The sequence below is a fragment of the Cibotium barometz genome, chromosome 48, assembly GCF_041138505.1.
Source record: "Cibotium barometz isolate CiBa-2024 chromosome 48, ASM4113850v1, whole genome shotgun sequence".
In the NCBI taxonomy this organism is placed as follows: Eukaryota; Viridiplantae; Streptophyta; class Polypodiopsida; order Cyatheales; family Cibotiaceae; genus Cibotium; species Cibotium barometz.
The window spans coordinates 15,587,699-15,610,754 of NC_141093.1; the positions used below are offsets into that span (position 1 = coordinate 15,587,699).

The following is a 23,056-nucleotide window of genomic DNA, read 5'->3' on the forward strand; positions in this document are numbered from 1 at the left end:
TACCGAGTTTCTGTCAAACCTCTGGAGATGCAGGGCAGACTACTATATGCTTTTTTTGCTGTGTGCCACTAGTAGTGGGCAATGGGCAATGGTAGATTCCAATGGACAATTAGAAATAACACATTAGGCCAAGCAAGATGGCACATCTCCCAAAAACACAAAATGTTTAACCTTGAATGCAAGGATCTTTACAGACTTGGTGGCTGAACTCCCATGTTAACGAGAGCTAATCCACGTTGCCACTTGTGCTAGCAGTGTCACACTGTCGAGGTTGATTTGCCTGATGAGTGTTGTGCAATTTGGAGAAGTGATGGCTAGTGTGGCCCCATGCAATACCTAGCCCCACAAAAGTTTAGAAGTGAAGAGAATAAGAGAGGATGTGAGAGACACGCATGGCACTGCCTTCTTAAACTCTACACATCGACATGCCCACACACACTAGGGTAGATAACATGCCCACGCACACTAGAGAAGAGTTGCAAGAGAGAGTAGAGAGAACACCATACCTTATTGCACAAATGGGAATGTAAGCTTATTACGTAAGGAAAAAAGACACATGTACCCATGCTCTGCTATTTTTTTTCAGCCACTAAAACTCTCGTAAGGTTTCACACCATCTATTCACATTGGAAGCTGCACCATCTATGAGCTCACTATGCCACTGGACAACGCAAACAGTGGAATGATTTCTGCATGTAGGCTAATTTTCTTGAGGAGATGGCTGTGGATGAGTCTGAAGCCCCCTAAGATTGATCTGATATTTCCATGTCAGAACTCGCTTCAGCTGTCCCTTAACACCCCTGAACCTGGAACTCAATGAAGGGTCCACAATTAATAAGGTTGGCAGCTAGGTTAGTTCGCATTGGACACCTTCACCCAAAACCTTAATGTCTCTTGTCACTTATCAAAGCAACAAATACAAGTATTAGCTTAAAACAATGGGCTGCCAAGAGATACATGATCTTCCCTATCCCACAACAGCCCAAGAGCTAAGATGCAATTTAGCTGTCGTGGAAAAAAGGAAGCCTTCTCGATGGAGGGATTCACACAACCAGTACATTAACCTTGGCATTCGTTTAGTACAAGTTGAATGGTTAGAGGTAGATGTTGCTCCATGTATTATTATAGAATTATTAACATACACAAATTGGCTTTGATGCTAGAGGCTTAAAATGGAACAATTATGATAAAAAGACCAGTTAAACCTCCAGCAGACGATCCTTCAACATCTTGCTTACTTGATCTGCATCAACTGTTACAGCTACCTTTATGGTTGGCTTATTACACCAAGCTGTGACTTCTCCCCACCTGCCCAAACTAAGAAATAAGATTAACAGAAACACTTACAAAGCTTACCACTCCCAAAAAACAAAAAAAATTGATACAGATACAATTCAGTTCGCGCTTTATACACCATCCAACCTGGAGTTGTTTGTAAAAACATGCGCAATATAGCTCATTATATGCTCCCACAAACATAGGATCTTTACACATGGGAAAAAGGGGTCTAGTCGGTAGGTCGGCCATGTTCAGTAATCAGCCTACACCCCAAGGATGACTTCACCCATGCTAAGATTCTGTCCCCATCCGAAAATGGCACTCGTAGCTGTCTAGCGAACTCCACAAAGCTGTCATGAGACCCCATCTGGTGTCCAAAAAGGGATGCTGGGCATCCGGGCTGCTCAAACATGGCTTCTCCTCATCAAGGCAGCTTTACAAACATGACTTCACAAAGCCATCATTAGACCCCCTCCAGAGTCCACACTGGATGCTGGGCGTCCAGGCTGCTCAAGCATGGTTCTCCTCATCAAGGGAGCCTTACAATTTACAAACATGACTGAGCCAGAACTTTGACACAGTAATTTTTTGCTAGGATAAAACACGGTCTACCAGTAATAATTACTTGCAAAGAGTATTATACAGAAGATAATTGCTATTACCGTTTCCCAGTATTGTTGAAGATAGTCATTCCCTTGCTGATACCATCAAGCTGAACCCTCACCACACCTTCCTCATAGGTGAAAAGTGATGGATCTAAGGCTGCCGCAAGCGCAGCTGGGTCATGAAGATAAACTCCTGCAAATAACAAGGAAAGGTCAGGTTATTTCCCAAACTTAACAAAGCCCAAAGTGTGAACATGAATCCATGAGATTCTATTAGTGACAGAAACTCAATATGGTGGTTTCTCACTGAAGATTTGTATACTAAGGCAGACATCTTTATGCATGAACCCTGTCTACTCTTGGGCGCTGATGACATGACTGGGGATGCCAGAGCACATAGTCTATGCTATGCCCGATGTAGTTTATGATATCAAACTTTATGGATATGAAGGGAAGATTCAGCCATTAGAAAGGGACGACTCACACGCACACTATATACAGGCACACCCACACACACGTGCCCACACCCTTAAGAAACCATACAGCCAAAAAAAAACTATTAAAGATTTTTCAAAACCTCTTTTTTTTTGTTTTTTACTGTAGACAATTTTCTGCAAAAAAAAGCTAAACTGTTGAGAGAGAGCACCGACCTTGAATGTTGTATGCCTCATGATGATAGGCAAAATAAAAATGGGCAATTTTATGCACATACTTTGCAAAGAGACTGTCACTTTGGCCCAGTTGTAGCAAATGATCGTCTGTCCTCACAAAGTTGGGTTTATATGAGGGACGAGACTCATGTAACCAACATCCAACAGTGTTGGTCAAATATTAAAATTATCTTATATGTCATAAGAAGTGTAGTAGGAATAACTCTTGATAAAACCACACATATTATCATATATGCTTTGCATACATAAGCAAGGAAAGCAAGGTCTACTGAGAGAATTTACCTGTCATTACCACTTGATGAGTTATGTTGATTCCAACAACTACAATATCTGCCCCTGAGGTAAACATAATATCAGCAGCCTCTGGATCTCCAAGGACCTAATGTGAAACAAAACCTTTAGTAACCGCATAATGCTGAGAAATGTTATTATGCAGCATTATGTGTCCATGCAGGACCAATGCATGAAAATTAATTGGTTGTTTTGGTTGTGGCCAGGTTTGCTTTTTCCCTACCTAAACGTAAATGCATTACACAAAATCACCACAAGCATGTGACTGTGGGGTAATCATTATATAAATGAGAACAAAAAGATAAAAGAATTCATTGTCATCGTACAAAAGACTGCAAGGACCTATGTGAGACCATAGTAACACATCATTAGTGTAACTGAAACATGCATGTAACAAGACTCAAATCAAAAAGTAAATGGAAGCTATGTAGGAAAGCCCTATGTGCACATATAGAGAGGCTGATACAGACACCGAAAACACCACTCAAATCTCTCCTATGTGTGAATGGAACAAAAAGTAACTTCGTTCCATTCACACAAATTTTCAGTGTGTGTGAATGGAACCAAGAGTAACTTCCAAATATAATCATAAATCCATTGCTCATGCACCTGTGTGGTTTAAAGTTAAGTGTAGTAGCATGCGTCCTCATGATCCTACCTGCATCTCTGCAAGGACTGGTACAGACGCTGAAAACACCACTCAAATCTCTAGTGTGTGTGAATGGAACGAAGAGTAACTTCCAAATATAATCATAATTCCATTGCTCATGCACCTGTGTGGTTTAAAGTTAAGTGTAGTAGCATGCTTCCTCATGATCCTGGCTGCATCTCTGTAAGGGTGAAATGTACCCATAAAACCTTTGATTGTGTGTCTCTACAATGAGGTCCTGCATAAAAATGAATCTGCCCTCTGGCCCCCACATTCCTGACTTCAACAATGGGTCCAATGATCTTCCATGCACTTGTAAAAAAAATCTATAATCCTTGGCCTTCCCAATATGTAATTTCTTGATGGCATCCCTTTCACATTAGCAGCAATAAATAGACTAGAAGTGAGTACAAGTATTGTGAGAAGTCGAGTGAAGGCTGGCAAAGGACATCTAAGAGTGTCCATGTATAACTCCAAATTTGATGATCTGTCATGGGTAATAAAGGGCATAAATATTTCCCAGCCATCTCTAGATTCACTATTAAGGCAAAGGTTAAGCATGTGTTCCACACATTTTCTTAAGAATGCCCTTCGATTCAAACTTTTTCTGGTGAAAGCATACCTCTAGCTGACTTCAGTTTCAGCTGGTTATGATTTGCCTTCACATACCACAAGTTTTGAGGGATATTCCCTATGGATGCTTTAGAAGTGGATCTAGTCGTGTGCAAAAGAAGGGGGAGGGGGGGTCATAAATAGACTATGTGAGGTATGTCACCCCCATATTCCCTATGGATGCTTTAGAAGTGGATCTAGTCGTGTGCAAAAGAAGGAAGGGGGAGGGGAGGGAGTCGTAAATAGACTGTGAGGTAAGTCACCCCCCTAGGCAAACGATGGATACAGTAGAGGAAACTGTAGAGATGATCACATTAAATGCCTCTGAGAGTGTAGTGCAAAAGGAAGCTTGTGTAGACAGTGTTAGGTGATGGGACAGGATGGGCTGTGCAAAGAAGGCTGAAAGGAAGGTATCAGATCCTATCAATGGGTGCAGTGCAGTTAGATCAATAATATGACTTAGGGGTCCTAAGGCATAGTCTACTGTGCTCAAGTCTCCTCCGAGTGGAAAGCAAGAGCTGGGCCATCTCCGAAACCTGTTATGGATGTAAGTGTTTTCCATTTGAGGTGGCATTCCCATCATCATCCGACACTCTACCTATACCCTGAAGAGGGATATATCCACATACAAAGGAGAACTAGACTCGATATGCATATCCTGAGGTAGTAAAGCTAACAGGAAGGCTCCTAATGCCAACTAAGTAAGAGATGTGCTTCCCTTGCAAAGATGGAGAGAGAATCTTTTCAAACCCGGTTTCAAGATCAGAGTCTACTAATTGACTTCATTGTCTGTCTAACACCTATGTATGGGCCACCTTTGTGGGGCCCTAACCTTGATCGAAGCGATCACACATGCCAAGCCCTCAATGCCACATGAGATCATCCATGCAGATTGAGAGTTCCCCGCATGATCTTCTAGATTGTCACCTTCTACTTGTGATTTGGTCCCTAGCAGCTGATTGTCTACCTCAAAATTGCATTTGCTTCAACCATATAGCTGGCGCATTATGAGCAAGATATCTTGAACATATGCACGCTTCCATGCTCAGTATCTGCAATGGGCTACAAGGTCACTACATGGAGGAGGTTCTAGTACGGTGGAATACATAAGGTTCCCAAGGTTGATCTAAAACACCTCAACTTTAGCATTCTAAGCATAATGAGTTGTAAAACAGTCCTTGGCACCAATTGCAACCTACATCCATCTCTCCTTTGACCACACTTTTAGATCTTTCTATTGTGAAACCTATATAACCATGCATCACCTTCCTTCTCAATGCCTTTCCAGCCTTCCCACCATGTTTCATGTGCTGTTACACAATAAGAAGCGTAAAAATTTGTGGAGGTGCACACTGGGAACTTTACATTTGCCTCGGCAGCAGGATTCACATTTCCATTGACAAAAAAAGCACCTCCTAGAACAACAATCTGCCTCACGTTCTTTGCAAACATTGGATCTGCCTCCATGGCCTACAGAACATACACAACATAATATATGATTTTGTGACCAACCTTGTGACATCCTTCGTCTCAAACAGCTCAACACTGCAGGAAAGAATAGGAAAAAGAAACATAAACTACTTGTACATTATACCAAGGCGATGTTTGTAAAAGGACCCAGAGCCACAATTGTTACTTCACCAGGATACTGTTTTGCCATTTTGATGAGGAAGTCTTTTGCACTTAAATTTATTGCCTTCCCTCTAGGAGAAGAGGTATTTGTATTTCCAAGTCCGTCCTTCCCATGGACAAAACCAGCAATGCGTAGCTTTGGGACATTCTAGCAGACATACAATTGAAACAGTGACATTAAAGCCTCTCTCTCTCTCTCTCTCTCTCTCTCTCTTTCTTCTTTATTACCATTTTGTACCAGAATGATGTACCTCATGGATATGATGTAAACTTTTGGTCTCCTAGGTCATTTTGGCCATTGTCTTGCCACATGGTACTCTGAGATAGTTGAGTGGTTTGATGAACACAGCCTCCATATGGATTTTCTCCTCTAGGCACTCCATTCTTAGACCTCTCACGGCAAGAGATCTTAGGGATGTAGAACTGAGACAACATACCAAGAGGCAGACCCGACATGATACTCCTCAGAGGGCCATTACAGATTTCTTTAGTCTACATGCATCCACATCAAAGCCCACCATCTACGCTAGTAGTCTGGCCCATGTCCCGGTGTAACATGCAACGGAAGTATTCGTAATTAAGGATCCTGTCACACAAGTCTCATACCGCCTTCTGTATCCTAAGTTTCGCAAGTTTAGCAATCCACTTTTATGACTTCAAACTTTAAGAGATTTGAGAGAGAGGTAGAAACTGTACACCGTATGGGGTCCCGAATTACCCACTAAAGGGCCCCCTATCCCGTTTACCGGAATAGTATTTGCTTTATTACTTTGAAGAGACTGACTTTGGACTACTGACAATAAGCCAAACGCAAGATCTCGGAGGACCAAGAGTCGGGCTAAACTATACATGGCTGTAGAAGCACCAATGATGACCAATCTCGAGCCTATGCACTCTTCCCAATGGAATGAGGGAAGGCTGCAAATCTGAGGCTGAGGTAGGGGCTGATTGGGACTGTTTCTAGGCTGTGAATGAATGTTGAAATGAATATGAATGCTGAATTTTATCTTCACCAAAGTGCTGTAGCAAAACGATGAAGATAGGAATGCTGAAAACTGCTCCTATGCAGAAAACGCAAGGTAATCTGAAGGCTGAATGCTGTATGCTGATGCGTTTAGGTTGATGAAGGCTGAATCCTCATGCATTGATGCTCCTAGATGTTGAAGGATGAAACGCTGAGGGCTGAGGTGATGAATGCTTCAATCGCTTATGCTCCTTGTGCTGAAGGCTCCAATCGTTGAAGGCTTGATTGCTGAAATATGCTATGAATGAATGGAATGATGCAAAAGCATGCCTATTTATATGCACAAGTGCTGGTTGGCTGGCATTTAATGCTGGCCAACTGTAGCATAAAATGCTATACGAGTTGTTCATGTAAAATAATGATTTTAAATGCTGTAAATTACGGAAAAACTGCCAGATAAATGCTAATAAATATCCTAAAAATACTAGATGCTATTTCAAGGCTTCTGCAATGGTCTATATGCAATGGATGAATGATATGCAATATGCAGAGTGCTTTCTAATACAAACCCTAAGGTTTCTACTAACTCTACATGCATGAGTGAATCTCTTCAAGTGGGTTAAGGGACTTGACTGACTGACTGACTCACTATGGCTGAGGAATGACCTACGTAGCTTGTGCCTAACTTATCCTGGACTGAGGATTACAATGGGGTCACGACGTACGACAATTATCATCCTAAAGGGTGCTAATACTGTACAATGTTGCACTGATGATGATGGCCCATCTTGTCACCATGCACTATAGTGCAGAGTGCATGTGACATTCTCTCCTGCTTAGCTTGGCGGCGGCAGGTTCATAGCTTCCAAGTAGTCTGCCAACAACTGGGGATACTCTTGAAAGAACTCCTCGTCTAGCCAAATGGCTTTGTGGGTACCTTGATCTCGGAACTTTGTATAGAACTGATGTATTCTTCGACCGGAACCATGCTTCCAATGATGAAGAAGGATCTACTCAGGCTCAATGACTTTTGCTTCATCTACCACGTCTAGTTGTTGTTCATCTGAAACATTAAACACTTTTGGTCCAACATATGGTTTTAGCCAAGAAACATGGAAAACATCATGCATTGTCCAATTGTTAGGCAACTTTAACTTCATGGAGACATCACTGATCTTTTTAACTATTGGGAAAGGTCCAAAACTACGGAAAGAAAGCTTGGGACAACATTTGCCCACTTGTTTCAATCTCTGTTTCATGATGCGCAAATAGACCCAATCCCCTTCTTTGAAGTGGACATCTCGTCTAGACTTATTTGCCTGTCTGTTATAAGCTTCTTGTGCTTTGGTCAAGCAGTCCTTAATTGACTCAATGATTTCGGAAAATGCTTCCGTCATTTTATTAGCCTCAAGAGATGGAGACACCAATCTCGTTAAAAGAGAAAAGAAACGGCGACCAAAGCCTGCTTCATATGGAGTCCGTCCGACATTGGATGAATGAGTATCGTTCAAGATAGCTTGGACCAATGGAGATAATGTTCCCATTTGGACTGCTGATCATGACAATATGACTTGAGAACATCAAAGGCCAACTGGTTATAGATTTCTGTTTGGCCGTGTGTTTGTGGATGGAATGCACTAGACGACTGTAGCTTGGTTCCAAAGTTTTCGAATAATGCCCTCCAAAAATGCGAGGTAAACTTGGAATCCCAATCTGATGTAATGGTGCTAGGCAAACCACAAAAGGGGTACCAATGTTTGAGAAAAAGAAGGCCTATGTCCTCAGCTATGGCCGTATGCTTGCATGGGATGAGCATGCAGAACTTATTGAAGCAATCCACAATGGTAAAACACTGAGTTTTACAGGATCCGGTGGATGCTGGTAGAGACCCTACAAAGTCCATAGAGATGTCGATGAAAGGTCCGTTAGGGATAGGCAATGGTTGAAGTAACCCAACCTTCTTTGTATGTGGAACCTTAACTTTTTGACAAATCTTACAGGCTTGAACATGTGAATATATATCATGCCTCATTTTTGGCCGATAAAAGGACCGTTCTAATTTCTCGAGGCTACTATTGATACCTCTATGTCCTCCAACTAAGGAGTCATGGGCATCATGGAGAAGAGTTTCTCGCTTTTCCCGAATGACACAGAGACGATTCTTGAAGAACAACCAACCGTTCTGCACTGAATAATGGCCAGGCTCAGAAATGAAGGCCAAATTGTATTGAGTACCAAACTCAGGGGAGTCGACATACTGGTCTTTCATGCTATCTAAGTCTTTCCTCGTGATTTCGAGAATGGTATACTCCTGCAATGTCTGGATGCTGGCCTTTCGACAAAGAGCATCTGCGACTGGGTTATGCTTATCAGGGATGTACTCGATCATGCCTCCAAATTATTGGAAGAGCCATCTGGCTTGCCGATCACTCCACTAGGCACTTGGGCATGGTTTGAAGCCACTTAAGTGCTTGGTGGTCTGTTTTGACTGTGAAGGCCGATCCATAAAGGAAAGGCTTCCAATGTTTGAGCGCTGTGATCACACCCAAAAGCTCTTTGTCATAAACCGAATAATTCTTTTCGGCAACATCCAACTTTCTATTGTAGTAGGCCACGGGTCTATTGTCCTGCTGGAAAACTGCACCTATGGCTACATTGCTGGCATCAGTAATAATCTCAAAAGGTTCATCCCAAGATGCTAACTTCAAAACAGGCGCTTCTGACGGCGCTTTCTGGAGTGCATGGAATGCATCAAGCGCCTTGCCTGTGACTGAGAATTTTTGTCTACAAGTCTTCACCCCCTTGAGCAAGTCAGCGAGAGGTGTTGCAAGGTTGGAAAACTCGTGAACATGGGTGCTGTAGGCTTGGCAAAGACCTACGAAAGAACTGATCTCTTGGGCGGTCTGAGGGATGTCCCAATCCAAGATCTCTTGAACCTTTGAGGGGTCCAATTGAATCCCATCGGAACCGATCATATAGCCCAAGTATTAAACCTCTTTAATGCCAAAGATAGACTTTTTGGCGTTTATGTAGAGCCAATTATCTCACAAAAGTTGCAAGACTTTTTCCACATCTTTCTCATGCTGCTCCATAGTGGTTGAGAATACAAGTATGTCATCAAGAAAGATGAAGACACACTTACCAATGAGGACTGCGAAAATCCTGGACATCATTTTATTGAAGGTTGCGGGTGCATTGGTAAGTCCAAAAGGTCACGAACTTGTAGTGACCACGCTCTGTCCGGAAAGCTGTTTTTGGAATGTCAGCTATACGAAAATGCAGACCTGATGGTAACCACTCTTGAGGTCGATCTTAGTGAAAAAATTTGCACCGTCTAAATGCTACAAAATGTACTCAATCCTTGGCATAGGAAACTTATTCTAAATGGTGAGTTTATTCAATGCCATGTAGTCTACACAAAGACGTACAGACCTTTTTTTTTTCTCCGGGAAAAGATCCTTTCATTAGTTATATAAAAACGCCCGTAGGGGAGGGAGGGCGCGAAGGAGAGGAGCAGGGGCAGGGGACGGCGGGCGCTACAGTGCTGGGGCGCGCAAGACAGCCAGGCGGGGGAGGGGGGGCAAACGCGAGGGTAGGCGGGGGGGGGAGGGAGCAGACGCGAGGGCGGGAATGGGGGGAGGGCGTGCAGTCAGCGCGAGCAGGGGGGGGAGCGTGAGCTTCAGCGAGCCATTCGACTTTTCCCCAAAGGCGTACAGACTTGTCCTTCTTTTGGACAAATAGGATGGGTGCAACAAATGGTGAGGAAGAAGGCCCAATGAATCCGGCTCGGAGGAGCTCAGATAACTGTCTTTCTAGCTCGCCCTCTAAAGTCTTGGAAAGACGATAAGGGAACCTGCTAGGAGGTTCTGATCCAAGGACCAAATCGATATGATGGTCCTCAGGACGTGATGGGGGGAGACTAGGCGGGAGATCGTCCCTAAGCATAATGTCCTGATGTCTAAACATGAGGTCTGCTAATTGTGGGACTGAAGATGAGATAGGTGCTACCGATGAGATAGAGGGTGTTTGAGCACGAACATGAAGTAGTGCCCCTTCCGCTCCCTTGCGGATAGCTCGTAGGGCCTGGAGGTGCGAAATCAATGGGATGCCAAGAATGCTTCTATCCCCACCTATCACAACCCTACTGTTAAGTAAATAACTTGTTAAAGTCCAACGTTATTAGCTAGGGGGAGCATCATAGGAACCCATGCTATGTGAACCTCTTAACTTATCCATGCAAAATCCAATATAAGTGGTCATTTCACCCTAGAATCTAACTAAATCCCATGAGTTTCTCTTGAGGATTATAGGAGGTGTCTAGCCTTGGATTGAGGAGATAAAGCGGGATAGATGGAGATAATGGAGAGAGATAATAGGGAAGATATTTGTGGCACCTCTTGCCTTTGTACTTGCCTATATAAGAGGCTTCAAAACTTGGATTATTCACTAATTATTCTCCTATACTATTTGGTTGCTTTTAGTCCCTAATCAACATTATTATCTTTAATCACTTCTCACAATGATGCTTACACATACCTATGATCCACCCTAATCATGTTTTCCCATATGATTGTTCTCAGGCACTCACACTTAATCCAATAATTGGTATCAAAGCTAGGGTTCACATTAGGATCATTAGACTCATATTAGGAGCATCATTAATAGTTAATCACTAATAATAGTGATTATGGGCTAGCTGACAAAACCCACTTGCTACAATCAAATCATTTGAGCTTGTTTAAGCTAATCTAAGGAAAACAAACTACATATGGCCCTTGCTAAGCCTCTCCACCTAGCTCATATCAAAAAGCACCAACCAATTCGTCAAATTTCGCCTTCAATTCATCACTGCAGATGGCGTCGTTTTTCTGGAAAGAAATCGTAATTACGTCACTGAGAGAGGGAGAGAGGATAATTCCTTTTAGCAATCAGAAATTGGGTCCAAGAGGGGTCTACACATCAAATCTTGCAAACCTACATCCACTGGTTGGTGAGCACTAAGTTTTTCTCAGTTTTCTGCTAACTGTGAGTAGCAATGAGATTAATGGTAATGCTGATTGTTTTTTGGACCATTAAGGATTCAAAATTAATATTTAGATGTGGCTAAGCTCTGTGTGCAATGAATTGCCCCTTGCTTTGAGCCTCCATTTGCTCACTCCAAAACAGGGTGTTTTTAGCATAAAACCACAGAGCATATTCTTGACGTTTCTTGCTTTACCTTGGGTTCAGAACTAAATGTGTTATCAAATCAGTTTGTGCAAGGGCTAAGACACTGACCTTGATTAAATCTAATCAAGTGTATACAAGCTAAAAAGGCTATCCTTAAAAGCAAGAAGAAAATCAACTGTAAGACCCCTTACCTTTGAGAGTCATTTACAATGCCTCCCTCACCTGAAGTACAAGCTAAAAAGGCTATCCTTAAAAGCAAGAAGAAAATCAACAAAGCAAAACCTCACCATTATCGCTATGCCAAATCTCTTCAATTCACTAAATTCGTAAGCACTAATAAGCATCTCTATGGAGAACAAATCTAAGCATTTTTGTATTAGGGATCAACACTGACATTTGAAGTATTTTCAAGTGTTAAGACCTTCCCTTGCATCATGGCAATCACTTCAAACTTCAATATATACAAGTTTGATGGTCACAACGTCCATACATGGCAAGTTAAGGTCAAGTTATGAGAGAAGGGTTATGGGGTAAGGCTGTAAGGATGTAAAGAAGCCTAACACTAGTGAAGGAGATGCCTTATGGAGTGCAAAGGATGAGAAGGCATTTGCCATCATAGCACTAGGGTTTAATGATAACTACATTCATCATGTTGCAAGTGCACAAAACTCTCTTGATGCATGTAATGATCTAGATAAACTCTTTGGAGCTGAAGGCAAGAGCTCTAAGATCAGTCTTAAAGTACAATTCTATTAATTAAATTTGAAGGTTGAGGAGTCCTTTGCAGCACATCTCAAGAACATGAAGAGCCTTATGTCTCAACTGGCAGCTATCAAAGCACCAGTAGGGGAAGATGATGCTATTGCCAAGCTCCTAAAGCACATGCCTAAAGAGTTTGACCACATTGTGGCCACCTTGAAGAACATTCCAGTGCCAACCTTGGAAGGTGTGGAAAGTTCTCTACTTGAAAAGTCAAAGCTTTTCAATGGAGGACCTATGGATCCCAAATCTTACTTCACCACCAAAGGTCAAGGAGCTTCCTACAACAAGGGCTACGTGAATCTCTTACTTATCCATGTAAACGGCAATGTAAGTGGTCATTTGCTCCTAGAATCTACCTAAAGACCACGACCTTATCTTGAGAATTTATAGGAGGTGTCTAGCCTTGGGATAGATGGAGATAATCAAAGGAGATAATAGGGGTGATATTTGTGGCACCTCTTGCCTCTATTAGAGGCTTCAAAACGTGGATTAATATGATGGTTTTTCACTAATTAAACTCGCGTACTGTTTGGTTGCTTTTAGTCTCTAATCATCATTATTATTTTTAATCACTTCTCACAATGATACTTACACATATCTATGATCCAGCCTAACCATGTTTTCCCATATGATTTGTTCTCAAGCACTCACACTTAATCCAATACCTACAGAGCCCACTTCAGCCACCAATCTGTCAGCCCTTCTCATTTCTTTTGGTTATTCTTACATGGTGGGCTTCTTATTATTCAGTGGAGAGCTATATTTGGTGCTGATCCAGCCTGCTGTCCCAGTTGCAGCTTCAGGGACAGTACATCCTTACGTATGGGGGTGCAGAACAGCACACAGGATCTAGGTTTCTATAGCCCAGCTCACGGGCAGATTCAGGAGAGGACCAGTTCTTCGTATGTAGAGGTGTGGCTCAGAGGTGTGCACTTCAGGAAATCCCTTAGTCGCAGTATACACCGTCTCTGCAGAGCATTGATACCACTTGGGAGATAATTGCCAGTATTACAGCCTGGCAGATTTGGAGAGCCAGATGTATAGAGGCTTTAGAGGGTATGCAGATATATGATGCTCAGTGCATCTATACCATATGGAGTGATATTGTTCACACTCTTATGGCCACGTGGACTTGTATACAGGGGCCATCTAGATTTGCATTTGCAAAGCGCGCTGTGTTTATATGAGAGAGGGATCATGGTATTTTCTTTCCCACAGCAATCTCTTGGCATCATAATGGCTCATGTTGGTTGAGATCATCATACACTCAGGGATGAGGATTTATTTTTCATTTTTGAGCTTCTAGCCCTGATTTTGTATTGTTTCATTCATACTTAATAGAAAAAAAAAAAAGTAGTTTACCCTCAGTTTATGTTGGCCAAAATTTTGGACGTCAAGGAGCAGTGATCACTGTCGAGACGGACCAAGGAAATTCTACCCCAAGTGTCGATAGAGCAGAGGGATTTTGGGCCAAGTGTTGGCTAACCAAAGATTCTCAATGAGGGAGTCGGTTTATTCCCCAATTCACACATGGACCAGCTTTGTGGTTCAACATCAGTGGCCATTGTGCACCCACAGAGCATGGGCACATTGATCATAGTTCCCAGGTGGTCTCTACCTAATTCATTTAGGGTGATTAAGTTTCCTTTAATCCAACAGTACTATATGTTTTGCACATTTTTGTAGTACAGTTTCTCATTGGCCGTACAGGTTACCACCTGTAACGCCACTAGAGGTTGTCCTCCACAGTTCCTTGAAGGCACTTGATATCAATGAAGCTCTTGTTGCGATTCATTCAAGTTATTATTGGACAGCAGCTTCTCCCACAAGTTTTGGAGCAAGGATCCAGTGAGCAGTGATTCAGCGGTTCTTCCTTTGACCAAGTTTCAGTTTGACATCAGCATTTGGTGTCAATAGTTTTGCTGAGGTCACGATATCAGCTCTCCAAAGCAATACCAAAGACAGTTCCACCAAGTTCTAACTCCCTCATTTCATGCACATCAGGAGAAATTTCAGACTTTCTGTCACGATATCAGCTCTCCAAAGCAGTACCGAAGACAGTTCCACCAAGTTCTAACTCCCTCATTTCATGCACATCAGGAGAAATTTCGGACTTTCTCAATCTTCTTCGAGGGAGCACACCCTGGTATAACAGAGTACCTAACATCACTGATTCCAACAAGTTAAGCAGGATGTCATGTGCATCCACAGCACTTGGGTGGCACTGGACATGTATTGCAGAAAAGAGGCCTCTATTAAGTATGAGTAGACCATACAAAATCACGGCTAGACATTTTTGTGATCCCTGGTCTAAGGACTTGTTACCAGTTGCCATCGAGGTACCACAATAGGTCCAAGCAGTCATCCCAACAATTTTGTAACCCACTTGAAGTTGACATATTGAACAAAAATTCCATATGCTTATTAGGTTAAGTGCCAAGCACTGGACATCAAGATAAATGAGTCGGCAACCTTTTCTGTGCCCTGGATAAGGTGGACAGCAGTGTAGGCAGCCCACAAAGCAAAAGGGCATCCACGCAGTGTAGGAGAATCACATGGACAGCAACTACAGGCTATTGGGCAGCAGCTTGCATGCATTTGAGCAGCCTGTTTTTGGGCCGGCCATGGCTGGATAAAAACGTGTGAATGGGCAACCTTATCATTAAGGTTAATAGCCCATGATTAATTGCTTGCTTCCGTCTAGCTCATGAGTCGTGCGTTTGCAGCCTGACCTGCTCAACTAGTTCAAAATCAGCCTACTAAAGGTGCCCTCAGCACTCAACTTTTCTCATCCAAGACATTCCCAGATACTTCAGCAAGGGGAGCACAACAGGACACAATTTTTTCTACAGCCCTCAGCCTTTCAAGCAAGTCAGTGTTCAGAAGGCAGCCCAATCCGGCCAATGAGGTGGTAGCTCAAGTGGTGAGATGTTTATCATTGGACTGGGAGGCCTTGGGTTCAAACCCCCACTAGGTGCTCCCTTCGCGGCATCGCCTAGGAGAGAGGGAGGGGGGGGGGTGCGCGTGGAACCTACTGGCAGTGAAATGCACCTACGGGCAGTGAAAAAACGGTAACTATGGGGGGATCTTGGACATAAGGCCAGTCGGGAAAAAAAAAGGGCAGCCCAATCCGGCACCATGCCTGCTTTGTTCAGCCAACAGTCTGTCTAGCAATCAGTCCAACAAGAAGGACGATATTCTCAGGTCAAGGATTATCTTGGTTTTGTACATATTTCAACTTCAGCAATACAAGCAGATACACTGCAAGGTGGGGACACTTCAGTAGGTTTTCAGACCCAATCGGATGCTTCACTCAATGTCTCTTCCCTTCAATAATTGAGTTAACGCAACAAGTTAATCACACATTAAACACTATGCTTGTGCAGCACATTAAACACAATGCTTGTACAACACATATAACATCCTCATTGCAATAGCAAGCCTTTAGGCATCCACAAGTGATTGGCAGATAAATCAAAGAAAATGCTCAAGGCCACTGTCTACATACCACCCCAAAAAGGAAAAATTTTAATAAAAAAGAAGTATTCATGTTTTTGGTACCTTTAAAGACATAAGGGAACCTTGTGCAACTGGTACATCCTCCCTTCCGATCACTTCCAGCTTAGAAAACCATAGAACAAGAAAATGCATTGTTAGGCATGCAAAGTTGAGATAGTGTCAAAATGTCTTTAGCAGCTAAGAGTTCTCCATCGCTTTTATAACTCTAGCTGCAGCAGTATAAATCTTTCCCTTACAAATAGGTCAACTGTATGTTTCCTCTAAAACTTGTTTAAGGCAAGCCTTATATGCATGCGTTTGTTTGTTTGATTGAAGAGGGAGATCAACAACACTCTGCGTACCAGATGTAAAGCGTTATTTGTTGCCAAAATTGTCGGAACATTACCAAATATGGTTGTGAGACCAATAATCTCAACTTCAGGAGAATGAAATGCCATCAGAATTGCCATTGCATCATCTGACCAAACATAAAGAGGAGGTTTTAGATGGCAAAAAATAATCAATAATTGCATATAGTCACAAGTCATTTTAGCATAAACTGCTCAACCTATGAAGACATTGAGATTTGAAGTCGCTTTAAAGCATTGACAAAAAATTCACTGCATGACACCCATTCCATAAGAGAGACCACATAAAGAAGGCACTCTAGCTCCAAAATTTCCACTGCATGGAACATGCAGCAGGACGCAGCAAGATGGTGTGTTACCATGTCGGCTAGATTGAATCATTATTCACTAGTACCATGAAGGTCATGAAACTTTTAGCATGACATATTACATGATCCAAGTATTACAAATGGAGAATTTAAAGGAAGGATCAAAGAAGAGCATGTGCACATCAACTTCTTTGGCAGCTTGGTATTGGACCACAGATGCCTACAGGTGGGAGTTGATGAGGAGCAGGGGAGGAGGAGGGGAAGGGGGGATGAATGGGGAAGCAAATGCTCCACCCTCTGTTTTTGGTCCATGTGTGGAACACTCGGTAATGTTCACCCTTAAGTGAATTTTGCCAAAGGTTGTTGAAAATCAATGCCGAAATTCATCAATGACAATAGTATTGTGATAGATTTTTGGCTAGCTTGTATTTGCAATGTCCCCTCTACGAAAAAAGTAAAGTTTGTGTAGCTCAAATGCCACTCCAGTACAGCTGAGATCTTGTAGTGATGGTCGGAGTAAACAAGGTCAAACTCATGATCAAAATGGACCTGGGTATAATTCCATTTCCAGCCAACAGCCTATTCATGCTAGATGTGTCTACTAAATACACAACCCGTGTGTATATTCCGGTGAAAACTCCAACACACCGCTTTCTTTGACACTTAATTGTCTGCTTTCTTTGACTCTTACACATGGTTTGGGATAGGGAATTTAGCGTTCATGTGTAACGAGGCTTGCCACCAATAAGGCGGTTGTAAATGAGGTGGGGTTGTCCATGAGAATGGAAGAATTTAGGACACCCAATATGGCATGTACATTGGTAAACCGCGATGGCTGGCTTGCCGGACAAGGCCGAATGGATCCGGGCGCTTCTTGAGCCTCTCATTGAAGTGTTGGTGGCTAATCGGGCCTCTTGCATGAAGCATGGCGATGTCGGCGGAAAGAAGTGAAGCATTACAGAGCGACTTGAGGGTGAAATTTTGAAATGCCGGACAATGCCAACCTTGGCGTACAGCTTTGCATTGAACCTCGTGGGCATATCTACCTCGCTTGGTTAACATGGTCATAACCGTGTTTTGCATCTTGGAGGGAGATGCAGAGCCTTATCAATTCTTGGGCTTTTGCTGGCTTCGGTTGCATTGCTGGCTCCTCTCCTCGGTTACTTTCCTTCCTGTTTTCTTCTAGAGGAGGGATTTTCCTGCTCTCTCTCACCCCCCCCTCCCCCTCTCTCTTGCTTGAGCTGCGGAGATACAGAGATAGCCTGCTTAGGCGCACAGAGAGCCAGACTCAGAGGCACATTACAGACTTCTTTAGTCCAGCCATCACTGCACCAGATGGACCACAGCAGCAGCAGGACATGGATACCGCCCAAACCAGCGGTACACTGATTGATCATGCGATTGAGCTTGGGTGGTCCAAACGCCCACGACTACGGAGGAGGGTGTGAGGTGAAAACACGAAAAAAAGACCATGCCTCTATAGCCCTTCACCTCCCAACTTTGATACAACTACTACAAAAGGGGGCACCACCAGCCACCGGCTCGAACACTTCTCACGGTTCACCACACCACCCACACCAGAAAGACAGCCAAAACAGGGGCACCATAGAAAGTAAACACCCAGCAATTTAATTCCTAGTCAACACTTCATACAAGCTTCTTCCAACACAGAAGCCTTTACTCACACAACCATACAAACGCTCAGGCTTGGATTTACTGCCAAGGGAATTCAACCACGGCCTCACAGCCTCTGGAATTACAACCTTGCGTCTGACGACCAAGCCTCTTCAGCCACAAACACATCAACACTTTGACCTGTCACTCTGCCAAGGATACACCACATCCTCAATCGGCACATGATCCACTGCCTCTGCCCACAGTCGGCTTTTTCAATTGCCGCGAACCTCTTGCCTACGTACTGTGCCAACCACACCAGAAAGAACCCGGCCACTCTCTCTCTTCAGAGGGCGCCCCACCAGCAACCCTCAACTCTCTCTGCAGCCCATCACTTCTGTGTGTGTCGCCAGCAGCAGCTACACCAACACCTCTCTCTCTCTCTCTCTGTGCTGATCCTCTGCCACAGTAAATCTCCTCAAGTGCCTCAGGCAACACCAAGCGGCCCAACCATGCTCTAAGACGAGGCAACAACGGAATACGCCCAGTAAAGAAGATAGCAGCACGATCATGAAAATCTGCTAGCTGTTGTAGCAACAAAGGAGTCTCCATGCATACATCAGCCACACCACCATTATCTACTGCAGCCATTTGCACGCTATTTGCCTTCACATATTCTTGCATAAGCTCACCAGTGATCTGCAGCAAACGTGCAAACTCCGGAGAAGGTACCTGAGAACTTTCCTCTGCATTCTCTCCAACATTCACCGGAGTGTAGCTTGCATCAACATCAAGCCTTTGACGTTTTTGTTGCTCCGAGGCATCTGAAGCATAACCCACATCCTTCTCGATCATCTCCTCAATAAGATCCATGTTAAGGCTATTCGCAGCCATGCCACCAACAGCAGCAGCCGGGTCATCCAAATCCATGTACAAAAGCAAAGAAAACCCGTTCTCTCAAACCCTAATTCAGCACCTGAAAACCCTAATTCAGCACCTGCAAACCCTAATTCAGCAGTCTGCAAAGACTTAGAGTCGACATCTCTCCCACTTTCTCTTGTCTCTCCCTCTCTCTCTCTTTGTGCTAAAAGCCTAAAATAGCGGAATACAGCTGTACAAAACCCTAACACAGCAGCCCCAAACCCTAAAACAGCAGTTCGAAACCCTGAAACAGAAGCTTCAAACCCTAAAACAGTAGATTGAAACCCTAAAACAGCAGCCCGAAACCCTAAAACAGCAGACCAAAACCCTAAAACAGCAGATTGAAACCCTAAAACAGCGAAAATCAGCAACTCGGAAACCTAAAACAGCAGGAAACAGAAATAGAGCAACTCGGAAACCTAAAACAGCAGGAAACAGAAATTCGAAACCCTAAAACGGTCGAAACCCTAAAACAGCAGTAAGAGAGCAATTCGAAATCCTAAAACCATAGCTCCATTCCTACAGCACACCAGAGCCTCTTACACATAAGACGCTTCTCTCTCTCTCTCATTTGTTTCTCTTCATTTCATTTCTCTCTCTCTCTCTCTCTCTCTCTCTCTCTCTCTCTCTCTCTCTGTTTTTTCCACCCACAAGAGGAGGACACTCAGACAAATGAGTAGCGACGAGAGGCCCAGAGATCTAGCTTATAGAAAATCCTAGAGATCTAGCTTATAGATATCTTTGGGAGAATGGGGATATCCAGGTCAATTCTGTTAACCAACATATCATTCCAAATCCTCCTCCACAGTACAAGAACCAACAACCAGAGGGTTTAGACCGAAACTCGTGCTACGAAAAGAAGAGAGCTAGATCTTCTTCGATGACTCCTTCGGATAGGCACGAGGATTTGGAGAGGACTCTTGATCTTCCTCTGGGCTTTGAGGAACCTCGAAAGAGAACAAAACCAAGGTGCAAAGTTAAAAACGGTGTTGGATTCCAGCTTGATTAGATTTTTGGTCCCCACAGTTTACAGGAAACCCAAAAGCCATTACTGTTTTCCCCTACTTGTGGATATTGTGGCCTCCGTGACCATGAGCCACATCACTGTGCAAAATTGATAATTTTGAGTGATACAGAGGACGAGTATGCAGCCGAGTCTCAGCAGCTCTGAGATCATCTATTATCGAGCATTTTTCTTTGTGGAGTAACTTTTTGTACATGAGGATAGTTTTTGGCATACCTTGAGCCGTACTTTTTGGGATCCTCTGATGATCATGCTCCCTTTTCGGTTAAGTACTACATTTTTTGTAAGTTGTACTTCTCTTTTTTGGTTCAAGAAATCTATGTATATACTCAGAATTTTTTTGGGGTTTTCAAGCAAACTCACCCTCGCATGAAAGTGCAAGGAGCAAGTGTGTTCTTTTGAGTGTGTTTCAGGAAAGCAGAGATTTTTTTTTGTAGACAACAACGTCTTGAATTTTTCTAGAATGCATCTCTACTTTTCTTGTATTATGGCCGCAACGCCTATAACTAATTGTTGGTTCTGGAAAAGGTTTTTCTATGGTTTTGATAAATAATTTATGATTTTAGTCTTGTGTATTGGAGGCTCCTAGCAATATGGGATGCTAGAATTGTCACCTACACAAGGATCTCATATGGGGAATATTCTAGTGGTATGGGACGCTAGAATATGTCGCATATGCTGTTACAAAACTATGAATTATTTATCAGTATCATGGATAATTCTAGTCTATGAGCTGTTTTGAAACCAACATGGCAGGTATTTTGCGCTCGTATGGTTGGTCGAAGATATCCAGGGCTGTCTTGGACAACAGAGTGCTAGTTGAGCTTCCTTGGCTTGTGTAAACATGATGTGCTTATTTTGGCGACTTCCCGGAGAAGGATTTCTCACATCGATCACACCATGGCACATTCCTTTTGCATGTATGTGGATGGATCCCCAAGAAGGACTCTGGTGTGAGCCCACTGACATGGCAAGAGAGCATGTATGGCTTTTGAGGCTTGACATGGTAACATGTATGGCTTGTGAGGCTTGACATGGCAGAACATGTGTGGCTTCTGAGGCTTGACATTATAGAACATGTGTGGCTTGTGAGGCTTGACATGACAAGAGAGCATGTATGGCTTGTGAAGTTTGACATGACAGGACATGTGCGACTTCTGAGGCTTGACATGACAGGACATGTGTGGCTTGTGAAGTTTGACACATGACAAGACATGTGTGACTTCTAAGGCTTGACATGACGGAAACATGTATGGCTTATGGAGCCTGACATGACAGCACATGACTAGCAACCCTGGTGCTCACTTCGTACTTATGTTTTGGGAAGGATTCAGCATCCTTGAACATTCAGAAAAGCACCTTATGGATTCATGGATATTTGGGACAGTTGGCTCTTGTGCCTGTCTGTGGTTATTATCAAAGTTATTGACTCGGGATAAGGATACAGTTTCTTGATACGGTTGGCTCTTGTGCCCGTATCTGACTTCGGATCGTGGATCTGGAATTATGGCTTTAATGTTGGACTTATGTAATACTACTGATGGGTGGTGGATCTGCTATTCTTGAAGGATATCTCAGTGGTATCAGGTTTATACAGTTGCGGACAACTGCTTTATAAGACGGAGGGGATGTCACCATTTGGTCCCTCACTCGTCTCGAAAAGTGTTTTATACACTAGGTGGAACCAAGGTGTGAACGGGGATTTTTCCACAAAAGCAACAAAGCCACAGGATGGAAGACGCCTGTGTAAAGCCAAGTCTGGTCGCAGAACGTGTGTGTAGGCTTATCTCGCATATTTTTGTTTGAAGGCGGTTTACAGGACATGAGTTTATAGGATTTTACTCACTTTTATGGTTTATAAGGATACATGTTCACGCTTATGAGTGGGTGGACATGTGGGGTTTTGGTCAAGGAAAATATATATATATATATGAGGTGGACCTGATCTTTTAAACCAAGTGTGAACACTTTAAGTGGGCGCTTGTTTTTAACTCCCAAAAAGAGAAGTTTTTGGTATTTTTTGGAGGGGACTGCCACTTTTAACTATGGGAAAAGTAAGCATAGGCTGGAAATAGGATGAGGGGGGGGGGGGGGGGGGGGGGGGGGGTTGGGGGTCGACTTTATGAAAGGGGAAGTGATGCGGGGTCGACTTTATGAAAGGGGAAGTGATGCGCAGATAAAAGGAGGAGGCGACTAGCTCTATTGGGTTCTCTCCCTCTCCTTCTCTCCTGAGCGCTGTCCGTACATCAAGGCGGGCAGCAGTTTTTTCTCTCCTAGGCGAGAGTAGACGGGCAGGCTTTCTTCTGGTTTCGTTTACCATACAGGACCTTCAACAGCAGATGCGCTGGCCGTATAGGTTCTGTTTGCTCCCTCTTCACCCAGTCTTCTGCAGGCGCCAGCTTTTCCTCACTTTCTCGTCAGTTTGCCGGCCGTACAGAAGGGGGTAGCAGGCTGATCAGTTTGCTGGCCGTACAGGGGGCAGCAGACAGACTCTCTCTCTTTTGCTGGCCGTACGCAGCAGAAGGGGCAGCAAGTGACACAGCATACTCTCCCCTCTCCCTCTACACTGGTCGTACAGAGATTCAGCCGCCGATAGGGCCTGTCCGTACAGTCGTACAGGGATAGTACAGGTCACACGTGTGAAGCTTAACCGGCCAGCCTTGAGGGCAGATTTGGACCAGATTTTGAGG

At 43.5% G+C, this 23,056-nt stretch overlaps 1 protein-coding gene across 2 annotated transcripts in view; it reads right to left on the reverse strand.

Annotated features, from left to right (window-relative positions):
• Positions 1-879: 879 nt before the first annotated feature.
• URH2 (uridine-ribohydrolase 2) overlaps positions 880-23,056 on the reverse strand; it is a 30,875-nt gene continuing 8,698 nt past the window's right edge. Inside the window, exons 2-9 of one of the 2 annotated variants that reach the window (XM_086785500.1) lie at positions 16,494-16,609; positions 16,195-16,254; positions 5,701-5,886; positions 5,472-5,576; positions 2,837-2,933; positions 2,534-2,641; positions 1,941-2,076; positions 880-1,308 (exon numbers count right to left, since the gene is read on the reverse strand). In XM_086785500.1, coding sequence (XP_086641626.1) covers positions 1,200-1,308; positions 1,941-2,076; positions 2,534-2,641; positions 2,837-2,933; positions 5,472-5,576; positions 5,701-5,886; positions 16,195-16,254; positions 16,494-16,609 — 917 coding nt within the window. In that variant the 3' untranslated portion in view covers positions 880-1,199. Of the gene's footprint in view, positions 1,309-1,619; positions 1,785-1,940; positions 2,077-2,533; positions 2,642-2,836; positions 2,934-5,471; positions 5,577-5,700; positions 5,887-16,194; positions 16,255-16,493; positions 16,610-23,056 lie in introns of those variants that run through there. The other variant, XM_086785501.1, reaches the window with a different exon arrangement.